The 23,697-nt window shown below is 37.3% G+C and overlaps 2 protein-coding genes across 6 annotated transcripts in view; one reads left to right on the top strand and one right to left on the bottom strand.

Annotated features, from left to right (window-relative positions):
• Positions 1 to 1,063: 1,063 nt before the first annotated feature.
• On the bottom strand, positions 1,064 to 20,858 carry LOC111330707 (ATP-dependent RNA helicase DDX1-like). The gene is made up of 31 exons (XM_088755193.1): positions 20,806 to 20,858; positions 20,117 to 20,168; positions 19,933 to 19,996; positions 19,648 to 19,677; positions 19,093 to 19,192; positions 18,033 to 18,080; positions 15,833 to 15,916; positions 15,451 to 15,534; positions 14,121 to 14,270; positions 13,934 to 14,010; positions 12,790 to 12,843; positions 12,060 to 12,123; positions 11,404 to 11,465; positions 10,792 to 10,815; positions 10,453 to 10,505; positions 10,029 to 10,089; positions 9,555 to 9,626; positions 9,148 to 9,174; positions 8,568 to 8,657; positions 7,909 to 7,959; positions 7,412 to 7,486; positions 6,623 to 6,682; positions 6,253 to 6,304; positions 6,029 to 6,175; positions 5,676 to 5,767; positions 4,915 to 4,987; positions 4,256 to 4,328; positions 3,584 to 3,626; positions 3,175 to 3,270; positions 2,186 to 2,306; positions 1,064 to 1,721 (listed from the first exon to the last, which is right to left on the bottom strand). The coding sequence occupies exons 1-31, from the start codon at positions 20,822 to 20,824 to the stop codon at positions 1,600 to 1,602; spliced, it is 2,220 nt and encodes a 739-aa protein (XP_088611319.1). The 5' UTR covers positions 20,825 to 20,858; the 3' UTR covers positions 1,064 to 1,599.
• Positions 20,859 to 20,877: 19 nt separating this feature from the next.
• LOC111330677 (NAD-dependent protein deacylase sirtuin-5, mitochondrial) overlaps positions 20,878 to 23,697 on the top strand; it is a 23,277-nt gene continuing 20,457 nt past the window's right edge. For all 5 annotated transcript variants that reach the window (XR_015999330.1, XR_015999329.1, XM_022935577.2 and 2 more), the window contains exons 1-4: positions 20,878 to 21,408; positions 21,614 to 21,701; positions 22,563 to 22,616; positions 23,399 to 23,522. Coding sequence is in view for 3 of the 5 variants with exons in the window: in XM_022935577.2 (XP_022791312.2) it covers positions 20,940 to 21,408; positions 21,614 to 21,701; positions 22,563 to 22,616; positions 23,399 to 23,522 (735 nt within the window). In the remaining 2 variants the exon portion in view is untranslated. The remainder of the gene's footprint in view (positions 21,409 to 21,613; positions 21,702 to 22,562; positions 22,617 to 23,398; positions 23,523 to 23,697) is intronic.

Below are 23,697 nucleotides of genomic sequence, written 5' to 3'. Positions count from 1 at the left end.
TGAGTAATGAGCTAACCTGGGAACTTAACCGATAAAATTACGCAAATAATCAACGGATAAGTGAAACTCTCAAGAGAGGGTAACTGAAAAACGTGCAATTATGAATTCTCTCACAGAGGAAGTAACAACGGGATTGCAAAATTTAAACAATGTGTCGTTCTAGTGAGCAGAACTTCGATCGAACAAAATAAACATTTTGTGGTTTGGTAATATTGGGCTTTAACTAAGGAATTAATTAGGTTAGAGACCGGAGAGAATGTTTTAAAGATAAACGTGGGCACATTCGCGCTGCAGAATGAACGAGAAATCCACGTATTGTGCGAAGTGCTGCCAAGTGCAGTATAATTTATTTCCAGTTCATTCACAGCCAGAACGTGTTTAATCGCCGTTACATAAATTAGAATCACGTACTATAGGCCTCTAACCGTTCTGAGTCTCTCTTCAAAGAAAATTGCAGACGGAAACAAAATGTAAAGTTTAGAGACCTTACGCAAAGTGGTACGGCGACTGCGATCAGAAATGATTGGAATAAAAAATATGATCTTTAAGGGTAGAATTATAGCTTGACCCTTGTGTTGAAACTGTGTTGAATTCCCTGGCTGTCCTCTGCAAAATATCATTGCGAAATCCCTCGATGATCATGCGTAGTCCGGGAGCAGAAACTGCAACAGGAAATTACTATAGTTTCTGCTCGGAACTCCACGACACCGTCATGTTAGGCTGGATGCCAAAATGGGAAGTTAAGTCATTAAACCATTGGAAAAATCTTGGAGCAAATGTAAATGGATTTATGAATCGATATTTTCCTCAGAGTCGACGTCGTAACTGTGGAAGGTCCCTATCTCATTCAAATTGAGACGTTAAGAAGTCAAAACAAGCTCTCAATGGGACGATGACTAAATTAAAAGTTGTTCAAGTAAGGATAGGGCATAAGATGTCATTCAAAGAGGTATGTTGAAAAAGGTATTTCATGTTGACTCGGTCGCGTTAGTGAAGTTTTTTTTTTTTTACATACATTAAATGAAAGTTTTGTTTACTTGTAACCATGATTAAGACAAATGACTGCATCATCCGACAATAGCTTTATTTGAATTTTGTTTTTATTCAAATGATACGAAAACGTAACGTCATCTAATTCTTAAATATATCATCTTTTTTCGTGGTATACAATATTGTCAACAGGCAATTCTTCACATCACCTTACTTCTTATCGAAACGTCTCCATGAGAAGAGAAAGAGCCAGTCTGACAAGTTCTTATTGACCAGTAAAACTCAACACAACGCTATATCCCAATGCGCATGTCAAGAGTTTCTCTTCCGCCATCTCAACTTAGGCTTCCCAAACAACTATTTTAAGCTCTACTTGAAATGTCTGTTTTTCCTCTGGTTTATTTCAGACTTTCCCATTCTCTTCCTTCATTTGAGTACGAACAAAGAGGAGAGTGAGGAGTGAGGAGTGGGGAGTGGAGAGTGGGGAGTGGGGAGTGGGGGGGAAGTGGAGAATGCAGAATGGGGAATAGGGAATGGGGAATGGGGAGTGGGGAGTACAGGAAACAATGTATCGCAGGCAGTGTATTGTAGACTAAAGATGAAGACATCTTAATGTTTCATCCATTTTTTGTGCTGTAAAGTTAAGAAGGACGTCTGTGCTTTGTACTCCATTTCTGATAGTTCTCTGACTGATGGCGCGAGTTCAGCGGTGTGTGACTCAAAGATGGGCCCTAACAAACGAAGGAATAACGAATCATTCATTTTAAAGACGACAGCCACTTGAAGAACTTACGTTAAACGATATATACCCAATAGAGGGGTGATTTCTCCTCGAGGAAGGGCAGGGCCGGACTTGGAGAAAATCAAAACTTATCAGAATGTACTCTTGGAAACTTGCTTGGGGAGTACCACTGTCATGGGACACACCCTTTTTTCCCGACAGAAAATAAGCGCCTTTGTGACAGTTACTTCCATAAAAGGGACACCATTATTCAGGGGGCATTTATCAAGTACCAAGGGGGTCCTCTGAGTGGAGTTTCAATGTGATCAGCCATTAGTTACTTTCACAATGAATGCAACACTCTTCCTAATGTGTTAATTACGTTAAAACTTAAGTTCATCTCCTTAATAACGGCTTCAGACGTGCCCTTTTTTTCGAAAGAGTAACAACAAAATCACGAAAAGTTACACTTACCCGCTCCTCTACGTTTCTTGCCGTAGGTGACTTTACCATCAAACTCGTTACGGGGAACTTTCATGTTGGGTTCTATGCAAGAGATTGTCTCTTTCAGATGATCCTCCACGGCCGCTAGATACTATGCCAAAGAAAACATCTAAGAGTGTTTATCAAAATAGAACTAAAGAGATGACCTAAAGAGATCACCTCGCAGAGCTACATTATGGCTGACCACTGCCATCCACTCCTGGGCAGTCATTTCAGCTGTGGCAAAAAGAGTACTATACCACCCTCAAGTAAATTTTCTGTCTCACATCTACCTTGACGAACACTCAAATAAGACACTCGGATAGTTACCAGAGTTCAGAAAGTGAAGGATCCTGTTGGCAAGTGCGACCGCAAAATTTGCAAATTTTTCTTTCCCTTTCACTACATTGTTCTAAACTAAGCATCCGACACAAACTCCTTTCCGACCGAAGTTTCGGTTCAGAGAACAAGGCTCCAGGTGTTACTTTCGAGGCACAAAATTAAAAAAAAAAGAAAAGAAAAAAAAAATCACGGTAAACAGAATTGCATTCGCACGGAGCTTCACTCGATTCCAAAAGGAGGAGCAGTATATTGAATGGAGGAACAAGTACAGAAAGTCCGATGGGAATGGTTTGATCCCAGCCTTGGGAAAAAGAGAAAGGGCGAAAGAGAGAAAGAGAGAATGAGAGAAAGAGAAGGCTCCCTGGGAAATAAAAAAAGTGATAGGACAAAAGTGCATTATGGGCCTGGGTTTGTCTGGATTCCCCACCTGAAATTGTGCCAATGAGGGGGCGCTTACCATTGCAAATTACCCAGATAGGTGACATGCGATTGGCTCATTTGCAAGTGTTTTGTCTTTTGAGATTATTGTTAAGTGCATCATGCCGCCCTATACAAAGGAAGAGGTCAAAGGCGTCGCCTAGGAGAATATTGTGTCAAACCAAGTTGAGATGTGCAAGGGTCTGTTGCAGGGTACTTACCTCTTTCTCGTCGTACCATATTGAACAGCCCCCTTTATCCCTAAGCTGCGTGTTGTTGCATCCTTTACCACGATTGGGACAGGTATGATACCATACCTGAAGAGCACGCATATACAAAGATAAAACAAATAGCCTGGCCGTAGTCACTTACCCAATCATGCCCGTATTTTATTATCACTATTTTAACTACTATAGTCGAGAACGATGTAAGAACGAGTTCCCTTCGGCGAAAAAGCTACTTTTATCAGTTTTTTTCTTTTCTAAACAACTGATATTGTCACTAAGTTCTTGAAGAGTTTGAAACAAGTTGGAAATCGGATGAATGCAAAAGTGAAAGTTCTTTGTTCACACGAAAATATTTTTCAGATGTAAGTGGGCATAAATTAATGAGTTGTAAACTTAACACTACCTTTTCTTTAATTTCTGAGACGAGTGAAATTGCCAGACCCATCCTGCAAGACAAAGAATAGATTCAAGTCTCTTTGCTACAAGTAGCAAAATTGAGAAGAAATGTTCATACAGTACGTCAAGACAGTTGGCCCGACGGATGAGTGGCTGACTGACTGACTTCCGATTACCAGCTTACCTACCCATCTAACTGCTGGCCTTCGTTCCTGACTGACTGCCCGCCTGCTTGCCTGATCGGCTGACTAACTGATTAACTAATTCACAGCATGTCCACCTGCATCGTTGACGGACTAACGGACGGACTAACGGACGGACGGACCGACCGACTGACTTACTTACGAACTGACTGATGGACTGCCTGCCACTACACTGACTGGCTCGCTACAAGAATGTATGGGTGCACGAGTCTAAACGAGTGGTAGAAAAACGAGCGGCGCAGATGAAATCGAACACTGAAGGATTTGAACGTTGGACTGCGACTTCTTCAATTCAAAGTAAACGTTCTAAACCACATAACTGCGCAGCCTACTCACAATATCCGTTCACAGCTGATACATGCAAACTGTTATGATCGCTCTCATTCCATCAAAACCATCCCCTATGTTGGCAGTTTCACTCTACTCTACTAGAGATATTACCAACCGTTTCTGGTCTAAAAACGATATAAACTTACCTTTCTGCCCTTCCTACGCGTCCAATTCTGTGCACGTAGTTTTGCTCATCGTCTGGAAATGTTACATTCACGACTGACGAAAGAGACAAAAAACAAACAAATAAACAAGCAAAGAACAACAACAACAAAGTGGTGGTAACGGTGATTTGCCAAGTAAAATGTCATTTCACCTCGCTATCTTCCAGCTGTGTATCAACGGCAGATAGTAAGAGAACAGTCTTTCCTTATTGGAGCCCTAAGAGAAACTTTGGCCTGAGGCAAGAAAATATCAACTGTTCATATTCTCTTGGCCCGAGGCCACAAGAGACCGATAGTGTGTTGTTGCACCAGTGTGTTCGGTTTTCCGTCTTCCTCTCCCCCCATAAATATCGGCGGACAACTACAAATTTCATTCTGACCCGTCCTTTCAGCATTAAGCGGCAAGTTAAATTGTCTCTTCCCCACCCTCTTTGAAAACACTCTTGAAAACCAACAGACGTGGTGGATTGACCAAATTTTTCCAATTTTCAATTGCAGTACTATACACTGGTTCACCAATGATATCAAACTCTCAACTGTTTTCAAGGATGTTTTTGGTCGTGCCGCGGCAAGTTCAGAGAAATTCTGTGCATGCTTCCACCAAACATTTTCCAAAATGTGGAATTAATAGGTATATTTACCATAAGGTACACCAGAAATATCGATACCCCTCGCTGCCACGTCAGTACAGATTAGAAATCTTGCCTCGCCATCCTACGTATTAAAAGAAAATGAAATAAAAGAATACGCCACACTTAATCGCCCTTAGATTGAAGATTCCAAAAAATCAACTCTGTCTTTCATCTTTGGTAAGCTTTTCAATGATCAAAAAGCAATTGTTGTTGTTGTTCCTTAAGACCCCTTTCACCGAAAAAGAAATTCTTTATTCCGCAATCTGACGATGAAAATAAATAGTTTTTAATAAATACGCCATATTCAGCATTCATGGAGACATCTGCTAATGGTTACTGAGCACAGTGCATAAACGTTCGTGAAAATTGAAATAATGTTTGAAAAAAAACAAGGATAAAGAAGAAAACACTTGTTCACACGACTGTCAAAGTTCTTTTTTTCGCATGAGAGGAGCCGTAGCATTAGGTTTCCTTGCCAGGAAAAATGCATCGAATATGGGTTTACAAGTAGACATTGTAGAGACATAAGCGCTCTTCGAGTATTTCTAGAGGTGGCGTGTCTGTTTGTGTCCAAAATGAGCTGCTGAGTTTTAATCACAAGATCAAACAAATTGTCAGGGACATTTTCCCGTAATAGCATTCTCTCCGGAGAGAATTGTAATACATGAAGAATAACTCACAGTCGCTCTGGAAACCAATGCTGGCTTCAGCAGTGATGTGCCCCTACACTAACTTGCACCTTATTTTTTTTCCTAATCGGCTTCTACTACCTTAAACGACTCGAGGTTCGCTTTTCTTTCCTTTGGAGGTCTGTCACTATGGAGACACACACAAGAATATTCGTTGACCATGGCATTTGGACCTGGGTAGGAGTGAAGAGATTAGTTGAACGACATATTGAAATAACAGTTAGCGAAACAATAATAACAACAACAACAACAACATCAACAATTAGCCTGTTTTAGGCGTCCAGTTAGCAATCGATACGCTACGGAAGAGCAGAGTAAAGGGAAAGGGACTGGGAACGGGTCGCGCATATCTCCCTCGTTCTTTCGGTGGGTGTTGCAATCAGTGCAAAGTGAAAAGGGATTTATTAGCAATTCTGTCTCTCGTATGTACCTACCTCCTCCCAAGGTTAACAGATAGTTTTCCACATTGTCACAATCCAGTTTTGTACGACAGAAAATGATAGCCTGGTCCATTTTGTGTTCCTGGATAGCTTTGACGAGGTACCCAACCTTCAGAACCTTGACAGCTTCAGACAAAGATTCTGCAAGAAGAAAATTGCACACAATTTGCAACATTACAGCAATCAATCCCTACACGGGAAGTTTTAAATTCTCTTACCTTGACTCTGACTGCCTGGCTTTATTTTGTCCATTGCGTGAATTCCGTCAGTCTGAAGCAAGGAAAAGTATAGAGTAACTACCAAAAGAGAAATACTTCGTTCCTAGAGTGCGGGAACTCAAATTTTGTACGCGCATGCGTGAAGAATAGGTACAGCACACGAGGCCAGAGGTCGGCCATACTCTAGCAGAAATGAATTAAACAGAGTTGACGCATTTTTTAAAACTTAATTTGCTTTCCTTTAAAACCGCAGAGCACACTTTTAAATCAGGCATAAGCAGACAAAGAATTATCACGGCTGCTACAGAGATGAAAGCTACAAGTCGGTATTAGTGGATAGGACCTCAATAAGAATTCTCACATAACAAACCTTAACTGCAGATCTGAGTTGTTGCCACGAAGTGTCCACCCTAGGATCCACACGACAGACCTGCCACGGAAATAACAAAAGATCTGCTGTGCTTCTTTACCCTTTGCTTTCCAAAAACAACCTCTGTTCTCCTACGCGGCTATTCTTTGAGATGTTACGTAACGCTCACTCCAACAGCAGTCTGAGCTCTACGTGACACCCCAAAGAAAGGTTGCGAAGGAGATTGCATGCCGGTAATTCATGAGAATAAAGTGGTGCTTAGCAATGATTCAATCGTCTTGAAATAGCAGCAAATTTTCAAAGCGAGAATTAACAGCTTTATACTTTAAGGTGAAGGACTAAAATACTTCAAAAGTCTGCAACGACAAACTGTTGCACTGAGGAGAAACTTCCCTCGTTTACTCTTTGAGTCTCCTTTCTTTCCAAACCATCATTCGTAGAAAAATGGTCTTTGACCTCTCAAAATCTAGAACTGATAACGGAGCAATTTCTCCATAAAATATCAACACACAAAATCTTTTCAGGTGACAAGAATTATCTTTCTGTGACGCCTAACCCTCCCTAACAATTTACAGGGAAATGCATGGAATCTTAATGCAAAATCTTAGGATTTAACTGTTTGATGAAACCCGATGCACAGTCGTCATCCCATTTACAAATCCTGCAAAACTTTCCAAATGGACCTTGTGGGCAACGTTCAGCGAAAATGCTGCAACTTCAGAAGAGGAGGAAAAAGTGACCAAAATAAAGAGCATGGTTATTACATGAGCCCTGTTTTTAGATATTTACCACATGATGAACAGTCTCTGGCACACTATCCTTTCCTTTGAGGTCAACCCAGGTTGGAAAATGCATGATTCTATCCTGGATGAGAAATACCCTCTTTCAGTGTGGAGACTATACACGGCAGTAAATTTAAGTTTTGACACAAGCCAAAAATAGCAATAAAAATTGCAATAGACGTCAACAAGCTGTCATTACATCATTCTAAATTAGGATGTGCTTAGGACGTTTTAGAACCTTAAAGAACTCATACACAGGTGAAGGCATTTAGGTGATATGGACGCTCAATTTCCGCCAAAGAATGCTTTCAAGAGAGGAGCGCAGGCGCATTTCATAATCAGCAGCTTGTTATCGAGGTAGGGATAAGTGGAAAAACTTGATAAAAAATCAACATTTTCATCAACCTTCAATTGTAACGACGATGGCTGGAAACTTTGAAGAGGAAAAACTTCCGCGTAAAACTGAGAGTTAAATTTGAATGAAAAGATTAGAAAAATACTCACAGCTAACTTTTTCACTTCCACTGAGTGAAGGGTTGCCGAACACACGATCATCTGTCAAACAGAATGGAAAAGGTTTTTATCAATTTTGCACGCAACGGAAAACAATCGCACAGATACAAAATTTCGAGCGAAGGAAGAAACTCTACTTTCTCATTGACTGACCAGAGTGCATTTATGGCCTATAACGTACAATCTCCATGAGTTAATTACTTACAACACTTCTAACGCTCTTTCCCTACATTTCATGCTCTTTGAAGGTTGGTGTTATGTTTCGGACTTCAGACAATCCCATATGTACCTTGAATGCTATGTCAACTTGTATCCATCGTAATTTGGACAGCAAACCATTGATAATCAAAACCATTTCGCCGCTGTCGCTCTTGTTTCTTATTAATAAACTCTCAGTCTTTCAATGCAAATCAATCAGTTTTAATATTGTGTCGAAAAGGTTAGTCTAGAGACTTTTTTTCGTCGCAAAGTCGCAGATAAGTAAACTCGCTCTTTTTAGGTTGGAGTTGAAGTTCCTCTGACCGAACTAGGCTAAGCCTCGTTCAGTATTTGAATCCATCATTTCGAATTGTGTGTTTTTTTTCCCTAGTACAATTCTCACCTCTGTCAATATAAGAACTGAAAGTAAACAGAGGAGTAAAATAATTTACCTGTAACCGTTTACCGTCAGGGCTCGTTTTTGGAATCTTTTTAAAGATTCTCATGATTAGCTCTCGATTTCCCTGTGCCAGCAAACCATCCTAATCAAAATAAAAGAGATACCGACATAATGTGGCTGCGTGTCATTTTAGGTAAGAATTTTAACTCTTTGTCACCCATGAGCGAGCAAGACAGGGGGATTATTGGTTGATCCAATGGCAAATTCTTCCAAATAACATTATAAGAATTGTATAGCAGACGGTAAAGAGAATTACTTGTTATCTTGAGAGTGAAACGGTTGACAAGATTTGAAGTATCATTCAAAAAATATTTGATCAAACAAAATAATCAAAAGAGATAAGCTTGAATTTAGGACAGGTGAAAGTTTAAATGATTATGAGCAAGGCAATGCATAAATGAAGGAAGAATGATTGAAGAAGTAAACAAAGAAACGAAAGAAAAAAAAAAAGAAAAGAAAGAAGAAAGGGACTTGAGGAAGACGAATGATCGAGTTTGGAAGGAAACGACAGAGAGAAAAAGAAAGAAAGAAAGAAATAATGAATGACTGAAAGATTATAGATACATGCTTACCGCTTCATCTAAAATGAAAAAGCGAACCTGAAAAGGAATGTAATCAGAAATTATTGACAACTCACCCTATCGAAAAAGCCCTTAAGTCGAAAGAAGAGATAAGGATCGGCTACGATTTTATGCGCAATTTTGAACTTGACTCTGAAGCGTCAGCTTTGCTATGGCTAATTTAGATTATCAACTCAGTTGATAAAACCAAATTACCTTCTTACGTAAAGCAGTTGGCGTTTTATTGCGCCAGCCTAATAACAGAATTGGTGTATTGCATATGAAGTTTTTCATTTCCCCTGACAGAAAAAGTGAAAGGATTGTTTACACAAGTTACTCGTGAAGAACACTATAAAAATGCAGTAGATGTGAAACCTGGTGGAAAAAAAATTATACAGTAAAGAGGTGGGTATATTTACCTGAGAAAGGCTGATTTTATCAGTTGAAATGAAATCATCGAGCTTTCCAGGTGTTCCGGTCAAGATGTCCACCTACAGTTCAAGTAAGAAATAAAACAAAGAGAGGAGATGAGGCAGGTGAGAATACCTTAGAAGGGTCACTCAAAATGCCTCCTTTTTGGTAGAAGACTTTAAATCGAGTTGCGGAAGTAATCGTGGATTGCTTTGGAATTGGTTCTACTTTACTTCACCACGTGATTGGTCCAGACACCTCGCGCCGCCATTTCAACCAATCAGATACAAAACTATGTCCACGTGACTTGGTCCTTAATGTTTTCCCGTTCTCGTGTACTTGCTTGAATTCTCATGGGATCCGTGAGATATTTTCTCGCGTTCTGATTAGCTATTGCAAGAGAGAACGACGATCACTCTTGTGATTGGCTGCTGTGATTCCTAAGTTGGTTTTGGTTTGCAAAACAATCACCGTACTCTTACCCCCTCACTCAGTGTCTGAATTTGTGCCTTCACATTCTCTCCTCCGATCAAAAGCACCTCTCTGCAATTAGAAATAGTTGGATATATCAATGAGATGCTGTCCAGTGCTGTAATTTGGCAATATTTTGACGTGCTATCGTCACGCCTGAAATATTGACATCTCTTGTTGTCTAAGATAATCATCATCTCTCATGTTCTATCTCTATACTAAAAACATTTGGCATTATTGATCCTAGCAGTTCACAGGACACTTGTAACAAATGATCCCACTTTGTGATGAATTCAGTAATGAGTTCACTGACTGCAACATTTGTAGTAAAAACAAATAAAAGTTAAAGAATTTGCTATATATCATCCTGTAGTAATACAACAACACTGAGCGTTAAATCAAAGAAGACATAGAAAAATTAACAGCGAAGCTTACTTGACTTGTGGACTTGGTAAGTGCTTCCTGAACAATGATACCTGATCATGGGTCTAGACAGGTAACGCAAAGATATATTTTTAATAGAAGTAACGAATACATTAAGAAATCTGCTACGAATGCACTTCTTGGGGTTGTTGATATTCATTTTCAATACTTTTTATGAATTTCCATCCACAAGAATCTATGTAAATTATTGATGCACACACTGATGCAGAAGATAAACCCAACCCCCATAATCAGCGTTGAACACTGTACAGTTATAATTATCTAAAAAGAAACTTAATTATTAGAAAGCTTCCTGTAAAGAAATAAATGATCTTGATCGAGTATACACACCTGTTGGGCTAATTCTCTAGATGGCTAATGAGAAGGAGGAAAAGAACAAAATTTACTGGGAGGAATGGTAAGTCCACGATAGTGCTTTTGGTCTAAGAATTTGAAATTCAATTCGTCACATTGCAGCCACGTTTATTAATTGTAAACTGCTTAATTTACTCTTGAGTAGCATTTGGAAACTAGGTAAAAATTTAGAGTAAGACAACTACTTCCAAGCTGACATACCAGTAATCGTATTCACTCATAATTACGCACAATAATTTGAGAAAGAAAGAGGGATAAATTAAAGAAGAAGCAAAAACCAGGGAAAAATTAAGAAAATATTTGTCACTATTTCTTTTTACATTGCTTCACAGAGTTAAATCAGTGACGCTAAGTAAATCATAGTTTCAAAAATCATCCCAATTCCTATTTGGTTTATCCCTTCCATTTTTGTTTTTCTGTCTCATCAAACTAAAATCCCATGGTTTCCTTCATGCTATCATAAAGAGTATGGCATGTCACAATGTAGTGTCTTTGAAGGAGATCAAGAGGTTTCAACTTGTCCTCTTCAACATAGCCCATTCATTACACAAGGTGAAGGCTTACAAGGACAGCGGGGAGTACAGTTACCTCCATTATGATGGCTGATGGACTACATTTGTTATTAAACTTGCCAGGTTTGGTCTGTGCTCCTTTTATCAAAAACAAGATTGGAAAAAATCAAAAGTCAGCCAGCAAGCTAACCCTAAGCCTTGTATACCACATGGAACTATTCTGCACACGAAGAGTGAAATCCAGAAAAGCCTTAGCATCAAAAAAATGTTTCTGTAATGTGACTTTGTCCTTAAAAACAAGCTGATGAGCCATGAGAAAGCTTAACTGTATGCAATCACACTAATTGTCCTTGTTTTTGTTCTTTTCTTCTATTTCCTGATCCCAAATGAAAATGGATATATTTCGGGAGTAAATGGTTTTCAGAGCTCCACAATAACCCTTTTGAGCACAAATTTCCCAGTTGAAATCCAATCAGGATTGAACAGGATTGTGCAAGATGTCTCTAAGAACAGATAATTTTTATCCCTATGATTAAGAAGTATACATGGAATTATGACTCTGGACACAATTTTGTACTTTTCAGCACATTTTAGGGTAGTTTTGAAAGGGTCAAGAGATTCTTTAGAATCTTGAACCAGGGGAAGAGGTAATTTCCCATACATATGTTAAAAATGGGGAGATAAATTAAGAAATTTATTGTCTAAAGTGTCACTCTCCTTGAGACAAAATACCTCCTTTGATGTTCGAGGCACTCACAGCATCAGGTGGTGCTTTGGAAAGTCCTATATATCTACCCTGGAATGAATGTCAGAGTAACAGACTAGTGTTGTAGATGGAAAGATTCCTGTCATAATTCTTGTGGGTTTTAATCTAACATTCCTCTCTCTTTTAATCTAACATTCCTCATACAACCTATGTGGCGAACTGATTCTTGTACAACCCAGAGTCAACACTACTAAGCATGGGCTAAATACTTTCAGGTACTTTGGTCCAAAAATCTGGAACTCTTTAAATAATGACTTAAGAACTTCACGAACACTAAAAGAGTTTGTAAGACGTATCAGGAAAATTACTTTTGACGTATGTAACTGTACCCTTTGTAGCTCTTAGACTTAATGTAATTTTTACTCTGGATGTAGTTTTAGTATCCTATCTTTTTTGTAGCATGTATATAGCTATATTAGTGTATTTATAATGTTATTAATTGCTTGATTAATTAATTAACTAATTAGTTAACCTTATATTTTACTTATTATCTCTGAACTTTTATTGTAACTTTTTAGTATTATATTTCACTTATTTTCTACTCGATTCATTAGCTATCTAGGCTAGGTGCCTGACAAGCTCCATAAATTTCGAGTATAAATAAATCTACATCTACAATCTACATCTAATTTGGCCTGGTGGGTTTGGCAATCAAAATCTTATCAACAAGATAAGGCTGATTTAAAAGGTACTTACCCTGGGAGGAAATTTAAATGGAGAATCACCAAAGTTGAATGAGAGCTCTGCATTCTGCATGACAAAAAGAAAATGTTCTCAATATGTTTTAACAAAAAATCTAACACCAACCATTTTTTTCCTTGACATTCTTTTTCAACTGGTCTGGCCTAAATATGGCCAGTGCTAGCTGGGCAGCAAGTCCAGATAAAAATCTAATCAAAAAAGGGTCTTTTCATTAATACAAGACAACGAAAAAAGCACATTGAGTAAATTGCAAGGGCAGATGGGAAAACATGAGTCAGAGAACAGTCACACTTGTATGTAGAATTGTATGCAGAGAATTGAGAGTTTATCATATTATGATGTGCCCCACAGATAGAAGAGAAACCAGCACTCAAATAGAAAATACCAAAAACCACATTAGATACCTATCCATTGAGCTAACCGCCTCCCGGTTAGCTCAATGGATAGAGCGCTGGACTGATGTGCAGAAGGTCGAGGGTTTGAGGCCCGGCTGGACCAACACTCAAGGTCCGAAATAATTGAGAAGAATACGCTACCTTTCTATAACATCAAGAAATGGTTTAGATATTCTAGTCTTCTCGGATAGGGATGAATAAATGGAGGTCCCGTCTCCTGCAGGGTTAGGGGTAGGAGATGTTAATTTCCCATGCACGAGATTACTGTGTGATGGATGTCTTCCCCTGGGGTGGGATGGGTGGGTCGTTGTCTTGCGTTTCATACCTAAGCCTCTGGCTCGGGCAATATGGGTAACCATGCCCCATGTAAAGACATTAAACTTTGATTACTATTACTAATGCCAAAAAAATAAATAAATAAAAAATACCAAAAAAATACCAAAAAAAAAAAAATGCTGAAAACTACAATTAACACTAGAACTGCAAAGCCGAAGTATTCTGGCACAAAAATCAAAAAGCAGATCTAATAAATAGCCAAAATTGCGAGGGCGAAAATCTCAAGCCCCTCTTGATTTTAGATATTTCATATGATGAACACCTCTTATTAATTAATCAATGTATTTCATTATACTCTAGTCTTGTATAGTCTTGTTCAGCTTAATATAAAGGGCTAACAACATAATATGAATAATGAGTCATGTCATCTAGATATTCATGAGTGGTGATTTTTTTTATTTAGTTACCTTTAACACAACTGCTGCAAAAAAGGTGCTTCCTTGAAGATTTTGACTAATTTCAAATGCCTCCCCAAAATCCACTCCTGCCACAGTTAAAAAAAATTAAAAGCAGATAAAAATAAACTGCAATTATCAGTAAATCATATACTTAAGAATCAAAAAAAGAAAAAAAAAATCAAAAAATAACAAGTACCGTTTTTGCTATATTTTACAGAACCATTATCAAGATCAATATAGCATCCAAGTGTGTCATTAATCCCAAATGGCTCCCCATAAGTGTCAAACTGCTTTCCAAATGACTTCTTCCCTGTGCCTCCAAATCCATACCCCTGTTTGTCAGTCCCTGGAGACAAACAAACAAACCAAAGTCAATTTACAAATCCAGATCTAGAAACCATTCAAATAGTAAGTAAGCAAGATTTTGGAAATATGTGTGCCTTTATCATCTTCATGTGCACTCAACTTGTTGGTATTAACTATAACCCTAGCTGCATGACTACCTAAAATAATAAAAGTACTTGATTTAAAGTGATTCCTCAAAAAAAAAGTTATCAAGCAAATTGTTTTAAACTTTCCTTAAATGTTCCCTACCAATATCTGTTTCAAAAAACACAATAAAAGAGACAGGTCACTGCACTTGTTTAAGAGAAATGGTGGGCCAGTTTTACCCCTGCCATTTATGGCACTAATCATGTGTATAATTTCATTGATTTATGGTAAATTATGCAGTAGTTGGAAGCAAGGGTTTTTAAAGTAACACTTGAAAGAAGTTGACTGGTAGAAAGTCTGAAGCAAATGGAACAATTTGATATGAAATTTGTGAAAACATTATGCAATTTTAAATGACATTGACTCTAACATTTCTTGAGTCATTACTTTCAAAATCATAACTTGTATCATCTAGTAACAGGCTTTGTGCACACTTCTAACTATCCCCTTTGATAATTTTTTTTCCAATTTCTCCTATTTAAGAGGGATAATTTGTACACAAAAATTAAGCAATAAAAAATATAGGTCACCCTGCTCATGCAAGAGCTTAAGACCATCGTACCTTTTAAACTGGTCTATTGATTGAAAAACAATACGGTGTTCTTGGAAAGTGCACACTTATTCACCTGATTACGTGATTTTGGTGTTCAATACAGGATGCGCAATGCAATACTGAGGAATCACCTTAAAAGTGGTGCACCGACATATAAGTTCTTAGTCCATTTATTCCAGGTGGAAGTGTAATTTAACTGTGGTGTTGATTTTTGTTGAGGGATGAAAAATCAGAGAACTTTAAGTAAAACCCCAGATACAAGAACAAGGAACAACAACAAACCTCACCCCACATTTAGGTAAAGTCAGGTCTGAAATTAAACCCAGGCTTTGGAGATGGGATTCAAGTGATCATACCACTGTACTATCCTACTTTCCAATGACACAACTACATGGAGCTCCAAAATGTACACTTCCCTTATTCCAATAATAATATTATTTTTAATTTTCTTAATAAGACAGTCAATTAACAACCATCTTACCAAGATCCAATGAAGCCAGGTCTGTTGCCCATCCCACACGACAGAGCCCTTCATCTGTGACAGTTGTTTCATAATAATACATTCCTGAGATGATAGAAAACAATGAAAGTCATTGTCATGACATGGCAGATGTTCAGAGATGCATCCATCAATTCAAACAAACAAATTTAATGTGAAATGCCAGCGATCATTACAAAGAACTGAAAAGATATTTGTCTTCAGTATGTCAGGAATCATCACATGCAATTGCCAGATGCTAACTGAAAACAGGAAAGTTTTAACCACTTGCAACTTCCCAATTCGTTTGAACAGCTTTTATTTGAGGAAAATAAAAGCTAAAAAATTGGCTCATCCTAATCAAATTATCCACACTCATGCAAACCTTTGTTGACTCCCAAAGTAGAACGGCATCCTTGCCACTTAAAATGATTGCGACTCTGACACAGATAACCTTTATCATCAATAGCTATAAATATAAAACCACAGGAGTTAGAAAAAGCTTCTTGAAATACAGTAACTTTGGTAAGTATCAGGTGACAGTGACGAACTTCAAGACACTCGCTTCAGCTTTCTGAACTTCACACAAAAAATCTTATTTTTCTTGCTAGTTTATACAGCATGACAACAGTTTCCTTTACATCAAAATTGTGCTTCAGTCACATAATAAACATTTAATTGCCTTACCCTATAATTTTTCTTGAACATACATTACAGAACGTAATTTAATGCAAATTAATCTTAAACACGAAGGTGCGCTATAAAAGGAGGTGCCTTAGGTCCCATTGGACCATTTGTCAATCAACCATCATGTGATGTAGAACTCTTAGAGTCAAGTCAGCTTGAGCTATATAGCTAATCCAAAGCAGTGATAAGCAGGCGCATTCCTCAAAATGTTTTTTGTCTTCATCACAATATAAGAATTTTTGCGATTTGTATTTCCTTTCTCCAATGGAGACTGTCTTTATTTGTGGCGGTAATTTTGAGAGCGAAGTAGGTGGTTCGCATGTTACATCATTGCCACCATGCTGGTGGAAGTAAACAATAGATATCTCATTAGCTCCTTTTGTTTGTCTACCAGCATTTAAATTTGACCCGCACATGTCAACGGTGAGTGACAAGTGAGCCTAGGTCTTCCCAGGGAAGACTTCTTTATATAGCGCACCTTCGTGATTACATGTGTTGTAAGCAGTCAACCCTTTACATAACTCCCACAAGTGAGTGAGACAGAATTTTATCCTTCCAATATCAGTACAATATAATGCAGACAAGTGGTGAGAATAGACTTTAAGAAAAAACATAAGTTAGTGGATTACAATGTAGTTGATCAAACTACAAATTTCTCCAAACTAACATCATAAGAACTGTATGGCAGACACTATTTATACACACACCTTTATTTATTATAACAAACAAATTTAACAGATTTATAAATTTATACAACCCGCATGTAGCAACGCTAATTGAGGCAGATTGCATAACTTTCAATAAAATTTAGCAAAATACATCAATATTAAAATCAAGTAAATAAATAGATAGAGATAGGTCTACACATATATTCACAAATAGCTAGGATTTACATTAGCAGAGCAAGAACCTATAATAAGACATAGAACATAAGAAAATAATAATAATAATAGCTGCTAGAGTTTAATTAATGATAAGTAGTAATTTTGAACATTAACGTAGAGACATCAACATAATCATCCTCAATACCAAGTACCGCAAGTAAAAATTGATGAATTTTATTTTGAAAGGTTTTTTTCTAAGTTTACACAGGTCAGGCCTTGGGAAATTCCACAGTCTAGCTCCGAAAATGGAAAACGAATTAAGTTGAATTCTCAGTCTTGATTTATTAATATATAAATTACCAGCATGAGAAAATCTACTGTTGTATGTATGAACGTCAGATGAATAAGTAAAAAGATCACAGATATTCTGAGGCACAGAATTGGTAGATATGTCGTGCATAAAAGAACATACTGTTTCAAAATAAAGCATATTGAGGGGTAAGACATTAGCAGAGACAAACAAGGGAACAGCATGAGATCTGTTTCCAACAAAGAACATTAGCCGAAGAGCTCGTTTTTGTAAGATAAAAACCTTCCTCAGATAGACCTGTGCAGCTTGGCCCCTGGCAGCAATTCTGTAGTATGTACATGGGAAAATCAGAGAACGGTAAATTTGGATTAAAGTATTCAGAGGAACAGAGTGCCTTAAACATGATATAATTCCAACAACCCTGCTAATTTTAGGGGCAATGTAGTCAGTATGATAAATTATTTCCAAGTTAAGTTTTTATCAATGAGCACAACTAGGAACTTTACATAATCTTTACATTCAAGAAAAGTATAACTATTTGAGGCATTATTGTATATCCTTATATTAATCTGATAATTAAGCATCTTTTGTGATGGTCTAAAGATAACAAAATTGGACTAAGGAGAATTGCACTGAGAAGAAGTACCAAAGAGATCTTAGGAGTGACAGTCAATAAGCAACATCTGAAGTATTCAATTACTAGATGTAAAAACTTCTCATATTCTCTACAGTAGCCAAAATTTCTCAGATCGATGGGTACTCACCAAACTCCTGATCTCTATCATACACATTCATTTTGAACTTGGTTGGTACTATTAACGAAGGCAAAACAAAATTGCTTACAAAATCAGTTGGAAAATCTCAATCAGTGTGTATGTCAGGTAACACAAATTAGAGCTTAAGACTAAATATAATTTTTTGGCATTTAAAAAAGTTTTAACAATTTTTAGAAGTAGATTTATTTTTAATTAGTTTTTTGTTCAGTGTGTTAGATTGCATTTGCATGTATTTTGAGCTATAGTTATGTCAAGTAGTCAAGTGAGTGTGTTAATCGTAATTTCATGTGAAACAAGGCATAAATCATAATAATGGAAATGGACTGTTATTTATAGCAAGATGTATAGAATAACTTGTAACTGAACATTTAATTGTGTCAGGTTTTTGTGTTCACTGGCTTCTTTTGATCTTAAACTTCTATAAATACATCTGATTTACAGTTCCGCAAGAATCAAGTGAAATTAACAAATGTTTAACACCACAGCGTACACTATTGAGTTATGGATGCACGCAGGAGGTTGCTAAGCATGAAAGAAGCGTAAGAGTCACTCGAGGCAATAGCCGAGAGCGACTCTAGCTTCTTGAGTGCTTAGCAAACCTCCTGCGTGCATCCATAACTCAATAGTGTACGCTGTGGTGTTTACCATTTGTTTTATAACATAACATTGATACATTGAAGCTAAAGAGTTCCTTTTATTTAACAAACCTCACGCGACCAGAAAAAACAAGCACTCGCGCGGAAAAATAGTCTTTGCATTTGCTCACGTCAGCAGCGTACACCAATGGGCAAATGGGGGACGCTAAATTGACCAATCAGAGCGCGTGCTTTACTTTGGTTACGTTATAAAATTCTTTAGCTTGATAAGAGATGCTAACACCAACATTGTCAACAGAATTTTGAATAAAATAAACAAATTTCATTGCTATCATTGGTTATTGGTTTCTATTGACATTGCTGCATGTACAAAATAACCACCGTCTGTTATCCTTAATCTAACTAATGTTGTCTTTTCCTAGTTAGAAGTGTGGCGAGTGTGGAGTCCATACCATCTGGTGGGGCAGCAGATGTTGGTTTGGTACTCTTACGGCCACTTCGTGCTTCTCTTATTGTCTCATGTACAATCTGAATCACAGGCAAGGAAAAGGCCTGAAAGGAAATCAAAGGTGGATTACTTTCATACATCCAACATTTTGATTTAACAATTGTGACATACAAAACAGCCTTATGACAATTAACCCACTGAACTGAAAAAAAAAATCAGTCAGTTTACAAAGAAAAACTGCAGAGATGCTTAATAAACGAAGGTGTGATAAGAATGGCTCAGAATTGGAAAGATCACCACGAAAACAAAAAAATTAAACAGATGCACAAACTGACGATGATGAGTAAAGATGGCAAAATTCATACCAAACATGTGCTATTGTCAATACTGGTATCCAAACCATTTTGTCAGGTGTACAAGACTCTCACTGGTACTTCAGTATATTGTTGAACAGGGAATATATATGCCTTCCAAACCTCATTTGAAATTTTTATTGTGAACATTTTCTAACAAATATCTAAGAAACTTTATTTATTCAAAAGAAACAGTGAACTCATACTCCAGTTTTTCCACGTCCAGTTTCTGCTGCCTGCAAAGAAAGCAAAGTGTTTTTGGAGGTTCAAAATGAACAACAAATTAATCAATTATATGAAATAAAACAGTACAAGCCTTTAGAGTGCCAGGACCAGCTTAATGTGGAGCTAATAATTACCTCACAGGAGATAAAGAAGTCTACATCTCTTGAGATTTATTCTTGTCAAGTATTCCTGACAGTTCAGTTAAATCAATAAATTGCACAAACAAAAAAAATCAGACAACAGAATAAGTGCAAATTTGTTCTCACCATAAGAACGTCTCCACCACCAAGAATAAGAGGAATGGCTTCAGCTTGTACATCTGTTGGAAGACTAAACAGTAGAGAAAAATTTGATTGTGTTGATATGAAGTTATCCATGGCTTAAATAAAAACCTGCAGAACATCTTAAGCTCAAAATACACTTGAAGTCATAAGATTATTGTATGCTTACAGCCATCCCATGTCCTCAACTGCTTTGCAAATTTCAGGCAGTAGACCAAACTCTACAAAACAAAACAAAAAAAGGGAAAATAGATGATATCTGTTTGCATGTTGCGGAAAATCTCTGCTACAGGTACGTGTAGCTAAGATTGAGATTGCTTAAAACAACCAGAAGGCATGAAACAACCGCTTCCTATTTTGAAAGCTTTCGAAGTTGCAGGCTGACACTGCAACATGAAATGTGTCTCGCCTTGAAAAAAAAAAATTCCAAACGATGGAATATAATCTAGGAAACTGGTCTGCATTGTAATGTAATGAAGAACGCGTACTCATTACGTACGTTTGAACAGAAATTCATGAAAATTTGGCAGACTGGGTCACCCCTTTTCCCCCTCCATGATGTAAAACGTTAAAAATAGAGCTGGTTGACTAACTAATAGTTTAAAAAAGACGTCTGGATGGCCGATAATCCAATAATTTATACGAGAATTTCCTTGTGTGGACATGAAATGGTTCACATGATGGTTGTAAACAAGTTACACGTGTTCCAAAACATATCAAATAAATATATACTACCGCTAAACTTCTATTTTGACAGACAACAGCCTGAGTTTTACAAAGAGAGTCCGTAATTTTGGAGTCCAAGGGATTATACGGTACATAACAGTCCTGTTGTCATCTGAAAATCTGTGACTTTACCTGAAAAATGACCCGCCATTTTGACTTCACCACGTTCAACAGAAAGGGACTAGAAACAGTAGTGCCAATCTCCAATCAGTTTTGGTAATGCCTGTCATCTCTTCGTTTTCAGGAAGAAGACTTGAAAAACGCTGATGATTGTGTTTAGGAACTTTAAAACAGGTGTAGGTCAATGCTCCAGAGCTTTTAAAACCTTCCGAAACATTACTATGCTTGAAAGCTATTTTCATACCACCAGCAATAACAAGGCAGAGTTCCGCGATCTGCTCCAAAAGGCAAAGAACGTTGTTGTTTTAACTGGAGCAGGCGCTAGTGCGGAGAGTGGAGTTCCTACATTTCGAGGCTCCGGTGGTCTTTGGAGAACTTTTAGAGCTCAAGATCTGGCGACTCTCGAAGCATTTCGCAGAAATCCGTCATTAGTATGGGAGTTTTACAGTTACAGGCGAGAAGTTGTTCTCACAAAACAACCAAACAAGGCGCATTATGCTATTGCAGAATTGCAGAAAAAGTTTACAGATCAAGGAAGAAATGTCGCCGTAATAACACAGAATATTGATGGATTACATCAGGCTGCAGGGACGAAAGAAGTAATAGAACTTCACGGTAGGGGTTTTCTTTTTTTCTTCGGTAAAATCACAGAATTCAAAGCTATATATGTATTTTATTATATTTGCCCTCTCAATGACCTAATATTTCTGGTACTAATATTTCTATGTATTTTATTTTATTTACCCTCTCAATGACCTAATAATTTTCCCAGTACCCCTCAACAGGAACTACAACTGACATTGTTATTACATATTTCCAGGGGCACTGTTTAAGACAAGATGTACTGTATGTGGACATGTAACAGAAAACAGGAAGAGTCCAATTGTACCAGCTTTAGCTGGGAAAGGGTAGGTGTATTATTCCTAGTAGCCACTAAGGTCAATAACTCGAACAGCACACCGTCACCCTTCGAACTCCCGCTCTTTCTCACATACATGCACACTCTCTTGGTCACCTGACCACTGAGTATAGTCGCGGATGTCCACAGTACACCACAGTAGGACATCTAATTTAAAGCAACTATTAGCAGATGAAAATGTCGCGTCACAAGTTGTGATGTCTTGACTCTTATAGCCTAACCTCAGCATGCATTTTCTCCATATTGTTCTCTATACATTACTTAAGGTGCTGACTGGGAGAGTTTGTTTTACAATCAACAGCTTCTCTAGTTGGTGATCAATTCCTTTATTCTCCTGACCTTAATAATTAATGAGCTTCAGGGGTGATATTGTAAGGAGAAATTAGATGCTAGTGACTCTTTGGAGTCAAAAGATTAATGTATAGTTTATATTACTAAAGCCTGAGCAGATAATGAGCAGTCATTTATTTTATTTATTATTTATTAAGGACTCGTCCAGAGAGTACTACAATAATAATCATGGTGCGGACTCACAGAGAGTTTACAGAAAGTCCTTTCTTCTTTTGCAAATATTGAACTATTTCATAATTTAATTTATTTACCTTACCACTCATTTCACACCAACATCTTGGTACACTGACAGGCAGAATGGAAAATGTGGAAAACAGCAAGACTTTTTTTCTTTTTTCTTAGCCAAAATAGTTTCTCATGCTCTTAAAATGTAACTAGGAAAAAATTCATTGATTCTTTTTCAACTGGCTGTATTGGCTGTACATTTACCAGTACATCTTTTAGTTTCACACTGGCTTTGTATTTGTTAATCATTGTTAAGTAATGTAAATGATTTCAGAGCCCCAGATCCTGATGCCCAGGATGCAAAAATTCCAGAAAAAGATTTACCCAGGTGAGAAAGTTAACATTTCATCAATGTAGTCCAGCCTATACTTTTCAGGTTTTTATATTCTTAAGATGTTGTCAGTAATATATCCTTTAATTCACACTCTTTTCAAGTTATAATGTCAAAAATTCTTTACAGTAGTCACCTGGATGTTCAGTTTATCAATACTAATCCTAATAGGTCACATTCTGACCTCTAAAAATAAAGCAGTAATAGCAGATTCCTCATTAAATTTACGTTATAAGCTTTTTATTACTACAGTACAGTATTTTGACAAAATGCTGCAAATGTGAAGGCAATTGCGAAAGTAACAATGATGTTAAAAGTAACAATGATGTACATTCTGACCTCTAAAAATAAAGCAGTAATAGCAGATTCCTCATTAAATTTACGTTATAAGCTTTTTATTACTATAGTACAGTATTTTGACAAAATGCTGCAAATGTGAAGGCAATTGCAAAAGTAACAATGATGAACATGTTGTTAAATTTATCCCTTCCACATTGGGCAATGCATGAGCAAGGTAGACTTTCTTCCTGTGCTTGAATCAAATGCAATACATGTTGTGAGGAGTTATTATTAGTGTTATAATTTTATACAGCAGCTTTCTCAAATTGTAAGATTCTTTCTTACTGCTCTGAACACAACTGGGCAATAATGCTGCTGTACACAAACACAAACACCCTTAGGGTGTTCAGAAAGTTTAAAAGTACACTGCTGTGTTAGTAATTAAAAGTAGGTAACGAATGCCTAATAGATCTATTTGATTAATATCACTTTCAATTCAGGTGTGTCCAGCCCAACTGTGGACAACTGGCCCGTCCTCATGTGGTGTGGTTTGGAGAAAATCTGGACCATAATGTATTGAAAGCTACAAATGACGCTTTGGAAAAGTGTGATATGTGTCTTTTGGTAAGGACTTCTGAAATACAGAACATTAATTTTTAACCACTTATTTTACTAATTTCCTATAAACTTCCTTTTGATTTATATTTAGGTATTATGTAGTCAAATATGTGATCTAAAATGAAGGCGTTAGTAAAAATCAAGATTTCCTGGAAAAGGAATCTTTACTGCCCAGGAAATA

The sequence above is a fragment of the Stylophora pistillata genome, chromosome 3 (genome assembly GCF_964205215.1).
Source record: "Stylophora pistillata chromosome 3, jaStyPist1.2, whole genome shotgun sequence".
In the NCBI taxonomy this organism is placed as follows: domain Eukaryota; kingdom Metazoa; phylum Cnidaria; class Anthozoa; order Scleractinia; family Pocilloporidae; genus Stylophora; species Stylophora pistillata.
This window is presented reverse-complemented; position numbering and strand designations above follow the sequence as displayed.